General features: G+C 44.2%; 1 protein-coding gene across 1 annotated transcript in view; it reads right to left on the reverse strand.

Moving 5' to 3' along the window:
• The window catches only part of Cdk6 (cyclin dependent kinase 6), a gene marked incomplete at its 5' end in the record, with an annotated part of 184,009 nt that overhangs the window by 41,898 nt on the left and 118,994 nt on the right, over positions 1-23,117 (reverse strand). Inside the window, 1 exon segment of the mRNA XM_055612916.1 lies at positions 13,577-13,686. Coding sequence (XP_055468891.1) covers positions 13,577-13,686 — 110 coding nt within the window.

Below are 23,117 nucleotides of genomic sequence, written 5' to 3' on the forward strand. Positions count from 1 at the left end.
GTGGCCCATGCACACATCTCAGCAGCCCAGCTCTATTTAGCCTGCAAGCTCTCTGATGTTCCTTTCTGCCTCCTCTCTCTCTCTCTCTCATCTGTCTGTCTGTCTGTCTGTCTGTCTATCTATCTATCTATCTATCTCCATCTATCTATCTATCCATCCATCTATCTATCTATCTATCTATCTATCTATCTATCTATCTATCTATCTATCTATCATCTATGTACCTACCTACCTACTTAACTATATGGTTAGACTGGGTCCATTTCTCTAGTCTAAGGTTCATGATCTCACATCTCCACTAAGCAGAGACTCTTCAACAACAGGCGCTGAACTAACAATGGGTAAGGTATGCGGGAAAGAGCAAGCTAAATAACAACTATAGATCTGGTAAAAAGGTCACCGCAAGAGCATTCTCAGGTGAGGAGAACACCATCGCACAAACGCTTTTATAGTTCAACACCTCATAAACTGTATGGGATACTATTCTTAAAGAATTATTAAAATTTCACTCATGTTAAATTATGTATTCATTAGATTTTTGTATTAGTGTAGACTATCTTAAAAGAGAGAAACGTACGAGGAGATGCCAGAAATAAAACCACAAGGAACAAATTCTCCCACAAGTTGAAACTGATGATTGATTTTGGATTCTGAATTTCTGAATTCTAGTGCCGGTGTTTTTCTTTGCCCCAGCCTCCCAAAGCCTACGATTTGGCTATCCATTTTGTCTTTGTAATGTGTTCTCATTTCATTCACAGCCCTTTCTAGTTCGTCTTTAGTTTTCACTGAGATCTACTCTTCTCTGAATTCTCAAAGTCCTTAGAGAACACTGCTTGCTTTTGCTTTTTATTATTATTATTTTTAAAGTTACTGGTGGGCTAAAATGAGGCATGGCTTTAGTCATATTTAATGAGACCTTTAAATCTGACGGTACACTCTTGCCTGAGGCTTTTTTTGGGGGGAAATTTCTGAAGTCCAATTACAGGGTTATTCTCATAATAAGGACTAATAGGTCATAATGAAATTATTTGCTTTTAAGCCTCATCCAGATGTTGTTTTACAAAATATCCTCACCCAACCACATTCCTACATAGTCATTAGTATGACCAGTACAAACAGGTGAGGCCTGCTGCAGCTGTGGTTCCCCAGAGAGCTTCGGTGAAGAGGTGAGAGTTGGGTCAGGGGACGGTCTCCTCTTGCTTCCATCACACCACACCATTCTACTCCCCAAGTTCTAGCCCCGCTTGCTATCCCTTCAGTTAGCTCAAATACAGTCAACTGATACTTGGAAGGTCTTACAGTCATTTATTTATTCTGAGTGTGGATTAGGGAGGGCACACACACGGAGGGTCAGAGCCTCAGCTCTGTCCTTTCACCATGTGGGTGCTGGGGATTGAACCCAGGTCAACAAGCTTGCCAACCAGTGCTTTTATTGGCTGAGTCATCTTACCAGCCCTCCAGCTGACTTTTAACCAGCTTACACACAATTATGGATGCCCGGAGTATGTGGAATTTCCTGCAATGAGTTAACTCCAGAATTCTTCAGCTACCCAGATCCTTCTTTCCCCTTCACAAAGAGTTTTCTCTAGTCTCAAATGGCTGCTTGTTAAACAGAAAGAAACTAGAGAACAGCAAAAGAGAGGTTAGCTTGGCCTTTTAAAATCTTTTCTTGTAAAATTCAGAAATTTACTTGATCCTTGTTAGTATTTTTTCTTGCTCTGTGCAACTAAGACATCTTCCCAGGATGTGCTGCGTTGGTCTCCGGAGTGAATTCCATGGGTTGTGTCCTTCATATTTACTTCCCCCTTTACCTTGTAAAAGGAGGTGTGTACTCCTTAAACTTCAATGCATTGGATGGACATTCAAAGCCCATGTCTCCTGTCTTACCCAGTGGTTCAGGCATGGCTATCAGTCATAAGCAGTCCTGAAGATGAACCTCCAGACTTCTGTTGAGACAGAAGAATGAGTTCTTTATCTGGGCATCCTGGTGGGCAGATGTGTGAGCTTGGAATGACTGCATCCACTTGGCTGTGAGTGAATACAGCCTTTGAAGATAGCAAGACACAGACATAATCCAGCCCTGAAGCTCACCCATATCCGGAATCATGATTTCTGAAAGTCAAATTTCTAGCTGATCCAAATCAAGTTTTCCATACTCAGAGGCTTGAGCAAGTAGTGCCCCTTTTCAGTGACTGTCCTCACACGCCAAAGGACTTCCTTCTTTTCCAGTTTGCGAACACGTTTCTTTGCCAATAGTCTTGATTATGACTTCATGACCGTCGGCTTCCTATTTCTGGTTTCCACTCACTGTCCTCTTATGTGTCACAGTGTCACCACTTGAAGCTTTATGTTAGTGCTCTGTGACCCCATTTTCCATCACTGGCTCTACCTGTCAGTCCTAACACACTTGGTTCTGCACGCGGTTCCCTCACAGTTCCACACCTTGTTCGGCTCTCCTTTTCAACGCTGCACAAATCCAGAAAGTGCAACCAGTGTGGTGTTTGCTTCTGCTTCACGGGATGGTCTCCCAGCAACAATCCTGCTGCTTTACTGCCTTTTAGCAATTTTCTTTTGTTTTTTTTTCTCTGATTAATTACCATTTTCTGAATTTTTTTATTTTGAATCTCAGAATAATTTACTTTGTCTTGCTCAGTATTCTTCTTGAAAGTTGTACTTTTTTTTTCCTGTTTAGTTTTGTCCCCCTCATTCTAAAAGACGCAATTTATTCACTGAAGCTTTCTGTGGTCAATACACACATAGTTACTTTGAACTCAAATTTACTGCTCTGAGTAGCTATTATATTTTTATAAATCTTGCGTGTTTGAGACAATATCGTTCTCACGTCTGTGTTCACCTGCAGATATCCTAACACTTTCTCTGGAAACTCGGCCTCTTTTTCTCAGGTGGCAGTTCATGGAGCTCTCAACAGGAACAGGAACTCATGCATGTAACAAAATCGTCACCACATGTTTTTCCCTGTGTGTGTATGTGTGTGTGTGTTATATGTATGCAGATTTCAATAACAAACAACTCTTAGACCTATTCATCAGCAAATCCATTATCTGTATATTTCAATTTGGCCACCAAATTGGTGCGAGACGCAAAAAACCTGATGACACTGCACTATTAGAGAAGATGTATGGAATCATTTTGAATGCTCTACTTTTTGAATGCTTAAAACGGGAAAGCGAGAGAGGAGCAAGCAACAGGGGAGCTGGTGGAAACATGGGACAGCAAACGTGAGGAAGTGATGAGGAAGAGGAGAAGGGTGAGCCTTGGAGGGAGAAAAGGAAGCTCAGATGTCATAATCCTCAGGCAAATGGAGTTGTTCAATGGCAGCTCTCTAGCTCTAGGGCAAGGCCAGCATGGTACCCGGAGTACCCTTCACCCAAATACTAGACACAAAACACAACAGCTGCAGGACAGAGAGCGGAGACTGTCAGCACCACCCATCACTTTAGTAGGCCACCTTCTGCCACACTTTACCATTCGTTGTAACTTTAGCGCTGCATGGGGGAAGCTACGTAGGAATACAGTGAAACAATATGTAATATTGATCTAAAGTAACTCTTCCTACCCACTCCCATTTATTATCTTGTCTAGGAAAATTTGCAAGAATGTTATACAACAAACACACCATGGTAGAAGGGGGTTTCCGTGGCCAGACTCAACTTGGATTCATGCGGAGCTAACATCACCCGTCACCTAGCACAGCCGGGAATGCTTGGTTTTCATCATCAGGAAGCACTTCCTGATCACCTGTGGTGCAGGTGAAGCGATGTTTGCCATTCACTAAAGGCCAGGCTGGGTAAAACTGGCTCTCCTGTGCCCAATGTCTTCTTTCTCTGTAAGGGTTTTACAATGAAGAGTGGGTGGGTCCTTGCTTCAAAATAAGTGTTTTTATCCAGCTCAGTGGCTGAAGGACACCATCAAGAAGATCTGAAACTTAACTGAGTCCCGGCCTTTTCCTATCTAGGAGTGGCTGGTGGGGAGGCTTACAGCATTCACCCACCAGACAGACCTACAAAGCAAAACTGCAAGTAAGGATACATCCTCTGCTGACCTCCAAGGAAGGAGGTGGTAATGAAGGTCCTCCCTGGTGACCAGACCCATCAGGCGATTCTCTAAGCACAGACACTGTGAGATCCCCAGATTGGTCTCTGGACTGGGACAAACCATCTGAGAAACCGCTTGGAACTTATCTTCATTACTTTTTTTTTTTTTTTTTCGTTTTAACTGACAGGATGATTTTTTCCCTCTCAACTACCCAGCTGATTAATTTTACAGCTGAACTAGCTCTCTTGTGCATCGCCACGGTTTACAAATGGTCTTCATAAAGAGTTACCGTATTTGCTTGGTGGCGTTTTGGGTAGCGAGGTAACCAAAGATTACGCAGAGTTCCTGTCTTGTTTCATTCTGCACAATCTATTTTTTTTTTTCTGGGAATTTGAGGATTGAATGAAGAGCCTCACAGACATGCTAGGATGTGTCCTGTACTGCTGGGCTATACCCCAGCTCCCAGATAACTTTTGATAATTGTTGGAAATCTCAATCAAAGCAAAGCAGACTTTGATCAAAGCAGACTTTAGTCTCAGGCTTCTGTGGGTAATTTGGTTTAGCTAGCAGAGGTTTTAAATGTGTGTGTTATCTGACCCTCTAATTTTGCTCCTGGAATGCATCATTCAGAAGTACTTGGATAAATGTTCTATGAAATTAAGGCTAAGAATTTTACAGCTGCATTGCCCCAAACAGAGGAACAGACAGGCTTTAAATGTTTATCAAAGGGACATTGTTGCTAACTTATTTTAAAAATTATAGCTGTTATGAAATAAGTGGACAGATAGCTTTTGATTGGCTTAGTGGGCAACCATTTCTTTGTTTACAGAAAAATATCTGTATGTATTAATAACCATCTACATATATAAACACACACATACTTCTGAATTTATAATAAAGAAAAAAGATAGGAAAGTATGTTCAGGGTGTTACCCTGGGATTTTTTGATGTGGGTACAATAAAGAAAATATTCCTATTTTATACTTTGGTACCGGATGGCGTTTTTACAACCAGGCTATTCTTTTAAAGACACGCAAACTGGTACCTAGCTCTCCTAACTCAATCCTTCCCTGGACAGTTGTTTCTGAAGGTGGTATATGGACTAAGGTCTCATACAGTGAGGGCCCCAGGTGCCAGCCATGTGTAAAGAGAACACACCAGCGAAGACCCACTGGGGTTGCTAAACACCAACTTCCGGATGTGAACGCATGCCCAGGACAGAGTTGTACAGAGGTAAAGTACGGCCGTCTCAGAGTGAACTGTGGACGTTACCACTCTGTCTCAGAGCTCTTTAAAACTCCAGAAGCCGAATGCCGTCAAAACGAGGAAAGCAACGGACTGCGGACAGCTCCGACTGTATGCAGGAGGGGTCTGAGGACTCTGAGACATGGCAAACTCTGTGGAGAGCCATCAGAGGTCAGAGGTCAGTGGCTTGCCCTCAGTCACAAAGCTGCAAGGGCTGGAACACACACTGAGAATCTGGTTGCTCTGAAAGAATTCTGTGCCGCCCATTTCCTTACCGGAGTTCTGGAGAGCAACCTGTGTACTCAGGAAGAGCACGACAGAGAAAAGTTCAGTAAGACAGCTGCAGAAAGGACTGTAGAACAAGAGGCGGACGGCAACAGACTGCTCCAGAAGGAAGCAGCTTTCTGCAGTCACTGCAGAAGGTTAAGGAAGGCAGGTGGGTATTGGGAACAGAAGGGTAAAAGTTTCTAACTTAAAAAAAATTTTTTTAATGTATTTTGTGTGTATGGGTGTTTTACCTGTATGTATGTATGTACATGTATCACGTGTGTGCCTGATGCCAGAAGAGGGCACGGGATAACCTAGAGATGGAGTATGAACAGTTACAGGCCACCACATGGGAGCTCGGAATTGAACCCAGGTCCGCTGCAAGAGTTTTAAACCTCTATGCTATCTCTCCAAGTCCAAAGGCAGGGTTTCCCACGGAGGAAAACCTTGAGACACATTGTAGGGCCAAATGATGACATCTTGCTGAGGCCCATATGAAGTAGGGGCTTCTTTACAAAGTTCTTGAGGCCCAATAACCCTTCTATTAGTTTGGTTAAGTTTTTGTGGAAGTGTGATTCTATCATTCATGTGTAAATCCATTATAAGACACAAGTTGGTGCGAAGCAGGACTGGCAAGTGTCCAGGTAGCACTGAAAAAGACCTAAATCAGGGTGACAGAGGTTGGCTTTGTAGGGGCAAGGCCTGAGAGAGCCAGCGTAGATATCCACAGGACTTGGATGACAAAAGATGTAATCTAAGGAGACCAGTTGGCTAGCTGCGGGAATTTGCATTTCATTAGAACAAAAAAAAAAAAAAAAGAGAGAGAGAGTGGCCACTGAAGGGAGAGTACCTTTGCAAGGGTGGCTGACGTGGCCCATCGGAGAACTCATGGTGATGGGGCCCGCCTGAAGGTCATCTTTACCTTAACTCAGTAACATGTTTAGGAATGTAGCCTCAGGACACAAGAGATGGAGAGAGGCTGACGAAGGGCACAGAGGCAGGTGCACCCAGAAACTTGCTCGTCACCAACAGTCAGGATGGCAGAGCTCACAGAACTAGAGAGCGCAGATTCAGAGGCTGCAGATGCCAAGAGAGACGCGGAGGAGGTCCCTGGATGCAAACGAGGTGCTCTTGGGTGGCAGAGGGACTGTGCAGTCAGATATGCCTGGGTTGGGAGCCTCTTCTCATCACTGATGAGGCCGGCTGTGGAGCTCTGCACTACTTACTCAGCCTTTGCAGACCTCAGTTTTGCGCCTGTAAAGCTGAGGTGGCAACAGGACCTCCCGGAGCTACTCTGAGATTTAAATGAAATTGCATCTTAAAGCGCTGGACAAACAGCTGACTCACAGTAAGTGACCTAAAATGGTACCCATCACTTAAAAAAAAAAAGGTTAATTATTACTGTACATGTGTGTGATGTGTGCAGAGCGACTCACATGTTTAGATCAGAGGACAGTGTTGTGTATTCCGTTTTCTCTCTCCACCTTTACATGGGTTCTGAGGGCCAAACTCACGTTTGCATGCCAAACGTCTTTATCCATCGAGCCATCTTACTGGACCCAACCTATCATTTTCATCACTGCGAAGGATCAAGGGATGAGCCAGTGAGAAGTCAGAAGGCCACAAGGAAAAGGAGAAAGCCCAGGGGCTTGGAAAGTAGAATTCTACTAAAGCAGAAGAGGACCACAGACAGAATGCCGAGGGCACAGTTCTAAGGTTGTGCCCAGATGTGAGGGAGACAGGAGGGAAAACGAGAGAAGGAAGAGGGAGACAGAGAGATTTCTGCACAGAAAGGAAGGGAGAGGAGGCTCACTTGGAAGACTTCAACAAACTGAAGGTGAGGCAGAATGCGGGGCTTGGGGTGTGAGAGTCAACCGGGTCTTAAGGACGAACAGTTGGAAGTGAAGGAAATCCTAGCCTGGACTGGGTCAGCCACGGGAAGGGGGCTGGAGGCGGGTGTGAGCCAGGAAGCAGGTGCTGAGCGGGCACCTGGGCCTGAGTCGCCCTCATGCCTGCCTGAAAACAACTTCTGTTTAATCCCGGACCATTCAGATCAGCAGTTCTCAACACGTGGGTCACAACCCCTCGGCATATGTCTACCTCCCAAAATATTCACACTACGATTAATGACAGCGGTAAAATTACAGTCATGAAAGAGCAACTGGAAGAATCTTATGGTTGGTGGGGGAGGTGGTCACCACAACAAGGGGAACTGTATTAAAGGGTCGCAGCGTCAGGGAGGTTGAGGGCCACTGCTTTAAGAGGACGCTACTTGAGGGGCATTTCTCCGAGAAATGAGTGGGAAGCTGAAATCCATCTCAAGAATCACTGAATACTTACTGATTGTTGGTGGAGACAGGGAAAATATAAACTGAGTGATTCTGAGTTGAGCCAACTGGGACGCTGGCATTGTTCTGTCTCCCATGGCGTGAAACCACAGCCTCCAAAGGTGGCATGCCTTCTCACTGGGTACAGAAGAAGGCACAAAAACTGGCAATCACTTCCAGCAGCAACAGATGCAGCCATGCCACATTCCCTTCTCAGAGAAGACAGTATGCGTGCACACAAGCATGCACGCGCACACACACACTCACTCACTCATTCACTCACTCACATAAACACACAGGATAGCTAATGTGATGACGGGCACCACAAGAAAAAGCCCAGGGAAAAGGGTGACTTGTTGCAGGAAAAGGGTTTCAAGACTCAAGAGCAGAAAGATTAATAGAAGTAGAAAGAGCCAGAATGACGGTGTTGGCTGCTGAGAACAGAGATGGAAGCATGAGAAGGAAGAGAAAACGCCGTGATGACAGGATAGCTGATGACTAGAGAAGATAGTTTTGTCTGTGGAGAAGCTCACAAGCTGGGCAGAGCAGGGTACCAGACAGAGAGGCTGAGAAAGCATCTCAGGACAAGCATATTTTTTCAAATTTATTTAAAAGCTACACGTTAAGAATGGAAAACCCAGGGCTGATTATGCTGTCAAAGTAACTGCTTGCTCTTACACAGAACTACCTCGGACACAGCCATCACTCTATCAAGACTAGTGCCCCCTTTACCTGGGTGCCATCTTCGGTAGTTCTTCTTCCAAGAGAGTACTCCTTTAGAGCTGTTCCCATTTGGCTGGCTAAGTGAAGACCCCAAGAGAGGAATCAGAAAGCCCAGCTGAGTACGCCTGGGACTCTGCACATATTTTTGACCTAGTCTGAAGTGACAGATTTTTTTCACCTCTTGGTGCCTAGGCATCCGGGACCGTAGGTTAAGTACTTCCATTTCCTTGATGTCACTAGGACAGTATGATATAGAGCCCATCAACAGAGCAAGCACTGGGAAAATTGGCAAGGCACTCAGTTACGTTTTAGACATTTGCTCACTGGCCATCTACTCACAGAGGACAGTCATAAACTGTTAGCTTCTGCCACTGGGTATTTAACTCAGAGAAATCCATGACGACAAGTCTAGAGAAGCCATCAGACGAGGGGCAATAGAATCATGAAGTCTTGTTTGTTTCCTGCTAACAGTGACTGTCTTTGTTATATTCTTCTTGGTGGCATTTGGCATTTTGTAACTAAGGATTGGCATAGCCGGCAACCCAGTGTTTCTAAGAATTACTATCTGTTCACCACAATCTCCACATTCAAAGAATCAGAAGCATATTTTATTGTTTTTCAGCGTGCGTTCTCTTTTTATGACTTTGCTTTAACCTGGAAAACCCCATAACTTTTAAACCATACACTAACAGTTCTGGCCAAGACCACAAAGCAACTAATAGGTACCTAGAGACTTGAGATCATTAGTTTATTTTACCACACAGTTAAATATCACTCTACTCCCACCCCCTCTCTCATCTTCCTTTACTCCTGCCATCGTTTCAACTATATGGCTACTGACCAAATGCCCAACTGTTTCAGCATAATACACAACTCAATGGGAAGTTAAGATGGGTTACTTACAAAGAATCAGAGAAGGGAGATTTAAAAAAAAAAAACCTAGCTCTAATCCATTTTATCCATTTTGTAGAATGCGCCTGTGGATCAGCGCAGGCAACTATTAAGTTCAGATAGTAGTGACAGATGGCATTAAACTCTCTGGTTCGTTGGCAACCATCTGCTCTTTACTGAGTTTGTATTTCCTAGGCATCGACTTCAGACTAGAAAGCATGTATCTCACTCAACCTTTCCAATGTTGGGGAGACTGGAAATCAAGGTCATTCACTGACTGTGTGATCTCCTTTTTCACCTCTAAAATATCACTGTTGTCCTCTTGTAATAATACACAAAGTACTCTAGGAAAAAAAATATAGCCTTTGTATGTTTGGTAATGTCAAGAGCGAAACATGGCAGAGCAGAACAAACAGCCACTGTGGCAGGAAGATCTGGATTCAAACCTCACTCTGTCACATGAACGCTGGGTTCCTGAACAAATATCTTCACCCTAGTCGTGGAAGATTCCACATCTCTACCCCCTGGATAGCGGGCCTCCGAATAAGGTGTGTGAAGGACATGGCCCTGGTCTTGTCAGAACACAAGTGTTTAACTCCCCTGGCTTTTTTTCTTCTCACCAGGTTACAAAGGATGGCAAATTCTGCTCAGGAAAAAAAAATATTCCTTAAAGATTTTCTATAAATAACTAGGATATGACTTCTGTGTTTTCATTGAGAATTCTTCAGTCCCCTCAAACAGTCTTCCTATACCAGCCCTCAGCACGCCATCCCTCATACACTGATTCTACTTAATGAACCCATCCTGCGTGCAATGACGTTCTTCTTCACTAGGATCTAAGGTGGTCACGTCTCAGAGAGCAATCATTCTACAGGGAGATGTATTCTAGGTGATGCTGAGGTCATTTTAGAGGACGGGCCCTGGCTGCTTTCTAATAATCGTGATACTTATGTGAATTCTAATGTCTATCCAACAAATAACTGTTTATCAAAGCTACAGTTTTATAAATTCTTGTTTAGGGTGATTCTAAATAAAAAAAAGTAAGCCGAATTAGAGTTTAGAATTTATATAACTGTAGCTTTGATAAACAGTAGCAAAGCAGCCAAAACAAAACAAAACAATGTAGGTAAAAGACTATACAATGTAGAAATCACTGCAAAAAGACTATACAATGTAGAAATCACTGCCTCTGCAGCAAGTAGGAACACAAAATGGACAGGTGCCAATATTCTGACTTAGAATTAGCCTACAGTAATGAAAGAGCATGCTATCGGGACCCTGGGCTTTTGAATTCTCAACAGGTCCTACACAGAATCAGGAGTCCAACTGGATCCCGGTGATACGGGAACGCTGGGACACGCCTGGCCAGGTAGGAAGCATGCCACGTCCAGGTGTCTGGGTAGTATCACAGGAATATTCATGTGAACCGAGCAGAAACAAAGATCAAAGACTATATCCAAGTTTGGGGTCACAACCAAACCAGCAGGGACTACACAGGGACAGGGTATCCTAGGGAGGATGTGTGTTTGGTCTAGAGTTACTGTGCTTTGACTTTAGGACCCAGTTTCTGGCACTGTTTCACCCTTCAGTCACTTGGTTCTCAATCTTCTGCCTCTGTGTAGCATGTTTAGGAGAAAGGGGACTTTCCTACGTCCATACTCTGTCTGAAGAGGCAGTGTGTCTCTAAGCCAGCATCTTACTCTCCCAGCAGAGTAAAGCAGAAGATGACCACTATGGCCACAGGAGCCTTTTCTTGAGCCTTCTCTCTCAGCCCTAAGACTGAGGTGGGAAGAGGGATGTTCTTACCATGGTGGATTGGAACACAGAATGAAACTTTCCCATCAGGAAAAGGCTTTGACGAATCAGAATTACAATGTTTCATATATTTTCCACATTATTTGAGAGCCCTCAAGCTAGGCTGGGGCCCTAATTATCACTTACATTAACCACTGAGGTCAAAATGCATTTAAGACTTAAAAACAAAACTTGGGGGTGAGCTGTTCCACAGATGGGTACCACTTAGACTTAAAAATATAACCAACATCTTACTAGTGACTGCTCAATTCTAATAGTTTAAGTTTTCTTTTTCTTTTAGCATCTTCAAAAATAGTTTTTTTTTTTTTTATTTTTTAAATCACCAATCATGGCTAATCAAACCTGTATTGTGGGAAAATAACTGACTTCCCCACCCCCAAAACAAGGACTCCATTTTTACACTGAGGAAAAACCTAGACAACATAAATATAATTCCGATGCACAGTTGTCTAGTCAACTCTTAGTATCATGGAGTTATTCCCTGGATAGCCTGGAGCAGCTACCCCAACTCACACCTTGCTCTACTCATGGGCTTTACTCTCATCTCTGATGGCCTAATGAGGTCCACTGTTCCCTTTAAGAGAACAGACTTCCTGGCCCAACTGGAATGAATGAGAGCTTCAAGGGAGTGACCCGAGATACACATTTGTCAGTATTGCCCATTTCTGGCAATGTGTCCAATCTGGTTGTTCTTACCCTGGTTCTTCCGAGGATCAAGTGGAGGCCTTGCCAAAACTCAAGCAGATAGAATTGAGCTCCAGAACTGAGTCAGTAGATCGAGGCTGAGTACCAAGAAGTCACATGTCTAAGAAGGCCCAAGCCGAGATGACACTGCCACCCAGGGACCACACTTTCAGAAACTGCTTACTGCAGGGCAGAAGGGAGAGCTTAGCTGGTGAAGTGCTTGCCTTGCAGGCCTATCTCCAGCACCAACATAAACAGCTGGGCATGCGCCCTAGGGCTGGGGAGGTGGGAACAGGTGGGATCCCCGGGGGCCAGCCTAGCTCACTCAGCCAGCCACAGGGTCTGTGACACCATGTCTCACAGGCACGCATATACACAAACCCTCTCCTCTTCCTCACTGTCCTAAGCCCCACTTATTTAGGCTGGTTGGTAGTCTCTGCAGTTCAGTTGATGGCTAACTCTTATCTGCCTCCCCCCGACCACCATTTTAAAACAGATTAGAAGTCACTGGACTTCCTTTCAATTCAGACCCCTGCTACTGTTCAAAAAGCATTCAACCACAGTACCCTCTTCCATCAAGGAAAAAAAAAAAAGGACACACAATGGAGAAACTCTGGAAATGTGCTCGACACACAGTAGGGAGGCACGGAACATTCTCTGAACCCTCACGTCTCTGCCACAATTCCATCCTGTGAGTAACAGTGAATTTTTGCTGAGGTCTAGAGGCACCTCACAAAACTCACCGCATAGACTTCCTCTGGTTACAACAACCAGCAAGCCAGGATGGCTGACCACTTCTTTTCCTGAGAAAAGAAGCTGCTCCAAGCTGCATTCTGAACATGCTCAGCAGGAATGCACTGGGCTTCCCCACTCACTCTTCTGAGGGAAGCAAACTTAGGAAGCATAGATCAGGACTGACAATGGGATCCCCCTTCTGAGCAAATCGCCTTTCCGAGCATGTATTTTATTCTATGTGCATGCGTATGCTATCGCTTGCCAATGACGGGTACTTGTGAGAGTCAGTTTTCTCCATTTACCACGTAGGTTCTGGGGGGATTACGCTCAGTTCCCCAGGCTTGGTGCTAAGTACCCCGGAGCTGCCTTACTAACTTGCGAGCCTCTTTTTTGATTTCTGTATCCTCAGCTCCATTTCTGCCTTTCTACAGTGCCCAAATGTTTCAGATCTCTCCTCCATATGTGGACAATGTGGTACTCTGAGGTACCACCCATGCCCCCCTTTTAACCTAACACCTCCCAACAGTTTCCACCATCAGAATTTTTGTTAAAAACCCCATAGCCTTGATCCCCCTCTGGATAAAGTCCACCCTGAGCGTCTTTCTTTACTGAAAGTACTATAAGATGCTTCAGGTTAGCTAGGTAGACAGTGGGGGTGGGGGCACTCTCCAAATAAAGTCTCCACAAGCTGGAAGCTGCGGTCTTTGTAAGGACTGGGAGCAGGACCTGGGAAAGGACCAAGTGTACACGGGTCTGCTCATGACCTCAGCTGAAACAGAACTGCCATGCTGCCGCCGGCGACGACGATTCAAAGAGGAAATGGGAGTTCTTACTTTCTGCGAAACATTTCTGCGAATATGCAGCCGACGCTCCAGAGGTCCACGGGGGTGGCGTAGCTGGACTGGAGGAGGACTTCTGGGGCTCGGTACCACAGCGTGACGACCTGCAACAGCAAAGGGACCCGGGCGTTACTGAGAAAGCCAGCTGTTGCGTTACCCAGCCTAGGTGGCTCGAGGACAGGATCCGGTTCATAGAGACCAGTTCACATGTCACCGTAACAACAGGACAAAGGCAAGAAGCGCATAGGACCCATTCACAAGCCAGGAAACTGCCTCATCTCCTAACCTGGGCTTTCATTTCAGACTGTCTTAATGGGACCTGGGATAACAAACAGCACAAGCTTCTGAGAGCAAAGTAAAAATAAAATAAAATAAAATAATAAAATAAAATAAAATAAAATAAAAATAAAAATAAAAATAAAATAAAGCCCAAACTCTTACCACAAAGCTGCCCTCCCCTATTTATAAGACTTCAAAACAACACATGAAAAACAATGATGGCTCCACTCCCAAAACACTAGTAGAAAACGGGGAGATTCCAAGTGGCTGCTGGAGGGTGTCCCTGAAGTGCACAGAGCATCCCAGGACAAGTCAAAACTGTTCTCATTACGACACTGCGAGGAATCAAAAATAAACTCCCCTTCCCTGCTGCTCCTCTCAGCTAAAACGGAGGAAAACAAGAGAGAACGTACAAACCGAGTATTTGCGCAGCGTATGAGAGCTGAAATCCCGAGAACCCATCTGACATAGAACAGACTGAAGAAGTACAACCGTAATGATTCCCTCCAGGCTGAAGGCCAAGGAAAAGAGCAGGTCAAGGCCTCAGATTATGTGTGTAGGGAAGCAGGTGCCTCTGTTCTGAGGAGGAAAGGATGAGATTCTACAGACACCCGAAAGAAGGATGTACTCTTTCACAACATCTTTTTCATACTTTACACACACATTTTACATCACTCAAATGCCTTTATCCTCACTGTTTTGTCTGTGTTACTATCTAGCTTTCCTGCAATTTGGCCTCACGTACTTTTGGTCCTATGTCAGCTGGCACACTGATATTGGGGTAGCAGGTCTCTAAAAATGTCTTCCATCAATTCCCTTCTCTCCCTGTATGTACACGGAGTTGACTCAGCTCTCACTGAATGTGAGTTGCCTAACCTGCAGGACAGTTCCTAAGATGTCATTTGTCTGGGCCCCTTCAGGCACTTGCTCTTGAGATGTTCCCTCCAGGGACCCAGCAGTGACGCTGAGATGTCCCAGGCGGCACTCTGACAGCCCCTGCTATATATCCTCAGCTAAGAGCTCTCTGGGCCCTCAATATGGGACAGTCAAGACCAGCTTGGCTCCCAGATGTTTGAAGACCGCTGAGACGAGTCTAGCCAACCTTCAGGACTGTAGGCAAGAACAGAATGGCAGCTGTTTTAACGTTTGGGGGTCAGGACATAGCAACACCGACAGTTCTCGCCTTTTCATGTCATACAGTAGGTTTTGCTTCAAATCCACCCAGGGGGCAATTTCATTTAAGAGATACTTAGATGACGTCTATGGAGGAGGCTGTATCAGACATGGTGGCACTTAGGAGGCTGAGGCAGGAGGATCATGAGTTTTAAAACCAGCCTAGACTGCATAGTTGTGACCCTATCCTAAAATAACAACAACAGCAGAAACAAAAAAATGGAAGAATTAAGGTAATAGAATAGAAATAGAAACAAAATACAAACTGATGATGCCAAAACAATGTTATTTCAGTTGTCACCTGCCTCTCATATAGATCTTTTCAGCAACCCCCTTGGTGCCTCTGTATCCTTGATACTAGTCAAATGCTAGGCTGCATCACCTGACAGTCAATGGAACCATCCATCGAATTAAAAAAAGACAAAAACAAAAAACAAAAAAGAAAAACAACAACAACAAAAACCCCTAAGGTTCCTGGACCTTATGCTTAACCTCACCAAATTAGAGGGTCTCTGTTTTCTTCTTTTAGCATTCTGTAGGCAATGCTTAGCTGGATTTGAGCGCCACTTGATTACTTACTTATGTATTTATTTATTTCCACCAGCGAGTGTAACCTGTCCAGTTCCTACTTGGTGGGCTTTCTGTTCGTTGTTTATGGCAACACCTGTTTGCTGCTGCTGTCCTGTGGGTGGGGAAGGACACTCTCCATCATGTACAATCTGTATGACAAAGGCTGTGTGTCCTAAGTCCTGAGCTTTGCAGTATTTGCCCCATTCTGAAGGTGGTCTGAGCCTTGCCATTGCTCCCATTAGTCTTTTCCTCCAGAATTTCTAAAGGTGTATGTTTCATACACACATCGGTCTTTTGTGTTTCTGGCAGATACTTATGATAATACAATATTAGTAAAATAATGAGAATTTAGATGGTACACATAGACTAATTCAGTTGTAAAATGTAAAGAAAGCAGTGCATTTATCTGGCAACAAAGAAAGTTAAAACAGGAATTAGAAATATAAAACCTGTACAAAGAAAAAAGATGATAATACGGCTGTTGAAGAACATAAAACCTAAATACATGGCATGACAACAATGTGAAAATGCTACATTATAAAGGTAATATTAATACAAAAATTAAGAAAACCCAGTGATTTGGGGGAGAAAAACAACTCTGAACCTAGAGAAATAAACCTGAAGGTGACAAAGACTAAAAAAACGCTAAGTAAAGTCCAGAAACTGACTAATGTATTTATAGGGTTGGACTTACAGTGAGTCAATTAGGATTTAACATAATATCGATTAAATCATCATACTGATTAAATGCTGTATAGATCAGTAAGAAAATGACATAACTGAAAAGTGGGGGAAGTCCATGAGAAAGCAATCCATAAAACATAGAACCTGACAAAGACACTCTCTCACAGAGGGAGAGAAGAAAAGGATGAGGCAGCTTTGTGAGGGAACTGTATGGGTTGGAGTGGAGCTGTTTTGAAGAAATTTAGCAAAAGAACCTTATTCAGAGTTGCCTCTGTTATGTAGAACAGCTTTAAATTGCAACGTGGCACAACTGTTTTGAGGATAACAGGACAGCATTTTTAAAATTAATAGTGAACACGTGCCTGATCCAGCTTGTTCCTCAGAAACATTTATACCACTAAACAAATAGCTATGCCGCAGAAATGACTAATAGGGAATATTATTTATCTCCCAAAAAGAAACGGGATTGTTCTCACCTTCCATATCCTGCTCACACAGAAAAGATGCCCATGAAATAATGTTGAATGAATGATCAACTCTGAACTCTGCTGCAGAATGTTCTCACTTTTGTTAAGAAGTTATGTATGGGTGTGAACATAATGGCCATAATGTGCCTAGAAAAATTCCTGTAGGGACACAGGTCTCAAGCTTGCCATGAACATCCGTCACAAACCATGGAGGCACAGGGTGGCGAGCGGGCCCCAGCTGCCCCTAGTGAGCAACTGACAACTACAGAGCTGAGAACTGGGAATTCCAGACGGTTGAGTAGCCCTGCCCAAAGCATGAAGCTTAGCAGGGCTGGGGTCCTGCTGAAAATCTTATGGGGCGCCCTTAGGGCCAAACACCCCCGAACCAACAGGGAAAGGCAGGCTGAAATTAAGCCACTAGTGAGCATGGTTTAAAATTTATTGTAAGAGATTTTGAAACTTTTTCAGGTGAGTCTGCAAATTGTACAGATTGAGCTGCCCTTTGGTGTAAATTATTTCACCGAACAATGGCTTGAGAAGAGAAAGACTGCCACTGCTTTTCACCTGGGGTCATGACAGTGCTCTGTGTGGAATGACACCCACTGCAAAACTCCATAGAATGACTGTTAAAGAGCTAAAAGAGCTAAAAGTCTCACATGTCTCTGTGGAGGCTTCGTCTCTGCTTAGTCTCCCTACAAATCACCACTGAGCAAAACTAGGAGGAATCAGATTATGTTCAGACTCTACTTGAATTGACAATATTTACCTAACGACATGCTGATTTTGGTTAAATTCTTGTGGAAAATGAGTTGTTAAAAAAATATTTTTCTGTTTAATTCTTGGATACAATAACCCCAAAAGTTCCCAGGGCCTACATTAAAAACACACAAACAAACAAACAAACACCCTTTAATAATAGAAATAAAATAGCATTTTATAAAAAGCCATCTTTATGTATTAGGGTATATATAAAGAAAGCATTCTTAGCATCAATCCAGAGGACTTCAATTAGCTCATGAAGCTTCTGTAGATTTAACACTTGAAATCCTGTATGGTTTGGAACATTTTATCGCAACCAAATCTAGTTTCTAAGTCCTTGAAGACAAAGCACAACACATCTTTCTTGCAGCAAAATACCTATTTTCTTTTCTTAGGAATTATTATACTTCTGTGCCTGTGGAAACTTCTGGTGGGAAACTGCCCAATGTTTGCGCCACAGAAAGATATTAATAATTAATCTGAAAGTTTAACAAGGAAGGGAAAGTACTGATTAAAAAAAATTGTTTCACGATTCTACCACATAAATTAAGGATGGTTCTCTAGCACACAACCAAATCTGAGGCCACCTTCCCTGTGCAGAACAGATGTCTTTAAATGTCAACGGATAGTGTTAAGCCCGAATGTGAAAACGCGGTCAGGGAAAGCAATGAGCACAGTGTGTAAGGATCAAGGCTGAAAAATCTGTGACAAAGGTTGCTACCAATGGTAACAATGCAGTTGTCTAGTAAGCAAAGATAACAATGGGAACTATGGACAGAGTTTGGCTGGAGCCAGCTGGAACCAACGCAAATACCATGTTTATTGCAATCATTACATGTATTAACACAGCCTCTAGAGGTGCTGAATGGATTTGGCAACAGGAGGGGACCTGGAAGGGGGGGGGGCTCAAGGATGTTTACATAAGTTAATGTATCTGTTTAAGGGCTTTGATCTCTATTCACAATTTTTTTTGAACCAGTTCAATATCAGTATAAGATAAAGTAGAGCCAAGGCCAATGCTGACTGTTCCCACTTAATACTCTATTCAGCACTCTCGTCCTTATGCGCGCTTTCACCTGGATCCCCAAGATGCTGTTGACACCACTGGCTTCACACTAGGTGGTTACAGTTTGCGGAGAGGCCCTGGTGAACAGCAGCCTGGGAGGGGGTTCTTCCTTTTGTCTGTCTGTCTGATCTCTCCCCTGGAGGAGGCCCTATCTATCTGCCATATGCCTCCAGTTCCTTATTGGGTTTGGCCACTGGGAAGTCTTGGCAGGAGTTCAGAGAGAGGGAGAAGAGAGGTCAGGCCCTTAACTCCTTGATTTTCTCTCAGCAAGTTTGTCTCACAGTGCCAATGTCTGCCTCAGGGAGCATGTTCATTCCAGCAGCATCCCTCCCCGCGCCCCTTTCCCTTTGAGCTGGGATTGGTAACAGTGTGCCTCGAGATTCCAGCCTTCATCTCTATCAGTGCTGCCTCCGTAAACAGATCTCCCTGGCAATGCCTTGTCTTGACTACATCACCATTTTTCTGCCAGGATCCCAATTCATACATTAATTTACAAAGTACTATGGATGGGATTTTTTTTTTCTCCAGTCTATTTTCTCATTTGTCAAAGAGGTCTTTTGGACAGGGAGATCTGTGAGCCCCTAAATGGCGAGGTGAGGTAAAGAGGACCAAACCCTATCCTTGCATGTCCCTCACTTCGGTGATTCCCTGTGGGTGCTGCTCTATTTCTGGGCCCACTGCAGCACGCCTTAACCGTGAACACAGACAACAGCTATGAGGTACATAAACATCATCTTCCCACATTCTGTCCTTATCCACCTGTATGTGCCATGGCAACACAAACGTCTCTTAATACTCATGTCTTCCTACAGAAAACTGGGATGGTTTGTGAAATAAAAACTAAGTAGGGATAATTTTATCATCTTTTCATAAAGGGTCTAAAAACCCAGTTCTTTAATATTATCCATTTAAACTGTACATACCAGAAATAGGAATTTGAATTATTGCAAGCAGTCTTCTCAGTATAATGCTACATGGAAACTATTAAAGAATTACATACCAGTAAAAAAAAAAAAAAAAAAAAAAAAAGACTTTTTTGCAACCAATACAATGGAGCCATCTCACATTCACTCACTTGTCACCAGAGTCTAAAGGACACGTGGCAAGAAGTGAGCAAGCTCTACAGGAGTGACTCTGAGTGCACAGAGCATGGTGTGCCTGGGAACCTCTGCCATGCACAGAGCATGGTAGATCTGCTATCCTCTTCTCATCTCTGTTTGGACACATCCATTGCCCCCTGAAATGATCTTCCTCAGCTTCCTGGCTCCCCTGGGATCCACTGTTCCCATTAGATATGATGACTTCCTACTGACTGGCCTTTGCTTGTGTGGGACCCTCTGGGCTTGAAACTCTGAAACTCTACACACCTGAATTCTACAGGGCCCGAGAGGCCCTCTTCCCAAGCTTGTATTTTTCATTTCTGTTTAGGTATAGATTGCCCAAGAAGGTTTCACTCCAGAGAGAAAATCTTATACCTAAATCAAAGTGAGCTTCAGTTAGGTTCACCCTGTGCTCACTCTATAAAGGGCACCATGTTAGCTGGACTCTGTGGCTACAGATTAGGACAGACCTCAGTCAAGTGACTTGGCTGAAGGGCAGCCAGGGGCAGGAAATGCTGCCTGGTCTTGGGTGCAGAATACTGGATTCAGCACTCCCTCTGCTTTCTCTCCCTTCCATGACTGCTCTCTTGGGCAGTCATTTCACTACAGTGATGCACCCCCAGTCTCGCATGAACGTCCTCAACTTCACAGCATGCCCAGAATGCTGCAGAGGGGACCACACGCGCAGTGTTTACAGTTTCCTGGACACTACCATGTAGTCACTGCAAAAAAAAAAAAAAAAAACAAAACAAAATCTTCATATTCAAATTGCATACACTGGCTTTCATCTGGTGGTACCTGCTTCTCTTCTATCTCTTCTCTTCACAAGCTAAATCACCACTCGCCCACGTGTGCTGGCTAATTTTATGTCAAACTGACACAAGCTGGAGTTATCTGAAAAAAAGGGAACCTCAGTTGGGAAAATGCACGCTTAAGATCAGGTCTAGGCAATCCTATAGGGTATTTCGTAGTTGGTGATTAGAGAGGTGGCTAACCCATTGTGGATGGTGTAAGCCCTGGGAAGGTGGCCTCGGAGTCTATTAAAAAAAAAAAAAAAAAAGGCTGAGCAAGGCATAAGGAGCGAGCCAGTAAGCAGGACCCTTCCATGGCCTGCTTCAGGTCCTGCCTCCACATTCCTGCCATGCTTGAGTTCCTGCCATCACTGCTTTCAAAGATTAACTGTCATGGAACTGTGAGTGAAATAAACCCTTTCCCTCCCCAAGTTGCTTTTGGTCATGGTGTTTAATCAAAGCAACGGTAATCCTAACTGACACACCAGGTCCTCTGCTTCACTCCACAAAAGTTTGAGGTTCCTCAGGGATATGTGCCGTGTCATGCCTTGTGGCCTTTAGGTGATGCTTTGACACTTCTCTAGAGGGTCCACCTTACAACTGCATTCTGAATTTTTTGTGAATCTCACCTTGTGTAGTCCATCCCCAAACAAACAGATCCTGGCTGTCGCCACACCTTATCTGCTTCGGTGTGTCTTTACAGCTAAACAGACCCAGAACCAGCATTCTGAGAGTCAGGACCTAGATTTCCAAACCCAGCTCTTTGCAGAGTAACGTGCATAGCAGGTATAAAGTATGTGCCTGTCCTAACACATGTAGAAGTAGCCAGCAGAGAGAAGAATGGGTGCTTCCAGGGTTAGGACAGAGAAGCCAGGGCAGGACATGGAGTACAGAGCAGGGCTGTGTCCCCAGACCCAGGCTAGGCATTCTAAGAGTCTACCAGCACTATCTTTAATCATCACATGACTTTTTAGTAAAGTGTCAGGGCCACTTTATTCTTGTAAATTAGGCCCTCATATGCCTGAGGGGGCTCATGGTTTCCTTCAAGCTGCATTGTTTAAATTTTCATCCTGAACTTGTGGAACTTAAAACAGTCACAACTTGCTAAGTGTCTATTGTGTTTCAAGCAAAAAGTCCATCCCCTTTGCAAAATACAGTACAGCCCAGTTTTGGTTTTGACAATAAGCAATCACCACTTGATCGCTCTCTGCCTTCACCATAGGAACCAAGCAAATATTTGTAGACATTCCTTCAACCTTTACAGATAAGTAGAAGTGAAAATCATTCTGAACACAGGATACGGCAGGCTGCATTGCTCTTCGTTTCCTCTTAGAAACTGTTTTAACTCTTAAGGAAATTTGTATGTGTTGGGAGGCCACGTAACCACTCAGATTTCAAGGAGACTTGTGAAACATGATTTATTTTTTTTGTTACGGAAACAAGTGCCTCCGCCGTGCGTGCCTTCTTACCTTTGTCACCGTACTCAGTTTTACATGGGCTGTATGCAAAGCAATGCCAGGAGTTCCAGCAGGTTATGTGGCCAGGGGAAATGAGGAGGGAAAGGCAAGCACGTTGTAAAACCAAGCCTGGGCACACTGTCTTCCACCTCCCTGAACTCCGTGGGCACTGCCTTCCTTAAATGGGCAAGAGTGGAGATCCTGATGGAGGGAACCGTCAAAGTGCAGCTCCTCTGACAGCGCTCGCTCCCTCAGAGCCTCCCACAGAGGTGTGCACAGCAGAAGAAAGCCAGCCCCATCCTTCTCCACTAGTCTGGGCCACCGGGAATGAAGACAAGCACAGAGGGCTCTGGGTATTTTTGTGTCAAGTGTTAGAGGGAAGAAATAAAGGGAACATGCTTTTGGAGACAAGGATGTCTCATGCTGTTCATTTGGGCAGATTAAAAGTCAAACAGAAGGAGGGGCCTAAACAGACAAAGACTTAGACTGCAGGCCTAGGAATCAGAGATAGACAGGAGAATCTGTTAGAAATCAGGAATGGACTACTGTGGGATTTTTGTAACCTTTTTCTCTGAAGCACCTTTTTTTTTTTTTCTTTTTTCTTTTTTCAATCTTATCTCAGGGTACAGAAAGGGGTAGGGAAAAGAGGAAGGAAAGCCTTCGTGAAGCAGGGCAGGAGTAAAGCTCTGTGTTGGACCAACCATCTCGGACTGTATATAATCTTCAGTTTCATGTTGTGGGCGAGCACCACTGACTGCTTCTAGCGACAGGGAAGAGGCCCCGAGCAAGGAGCTGCTGGGGGGCAGTGCCAGGAAACGAAGCAGGGCTGGGGCCTCTGGCTCAGGTTCATTCTCAATATGCAGACATTGACTTCAGCTCTTCCTTCCCCTTGGGGAGGGAGCAAGGTTAATGAGAAATGAACTCAGGGCCTCACACGTGCTAGGTAAATCTATTTCTCAGACCTATTCTTATCTATCTATCTATCTATCTATCTATCTATCTATCTATCTATCTATTTTTGAGATAGGGTCTTGGGAATGTAGCATTGGCTAGCCTAGAACTTTCTATGTAGACCAGGCTGGCCTGAAAGTTGCAGTGATCCTCCTGGTCAGGCCTCTGGAGTGCTAGGATTACTAGCATGTACCATCATAGCTGGCTCAGATGTTTTCTTTTGGGTATTCTGTTTAAC

The sequence above is a fragment of the Psammomys obesus genome, unplaced genomic scaffold, assembly GCF_907164565.1.
Source record: "Psammomys obesus unplaced genomic scaffold, mPsaObe1.curated_primary_1811, whole genome shotgun sequence".
Taxonomy (NCBI): Eukaryota; Metazoa; Chordata; class Mammalia; order Rodentia; family Muridae; genus Psammomys; species Psammomys obesus.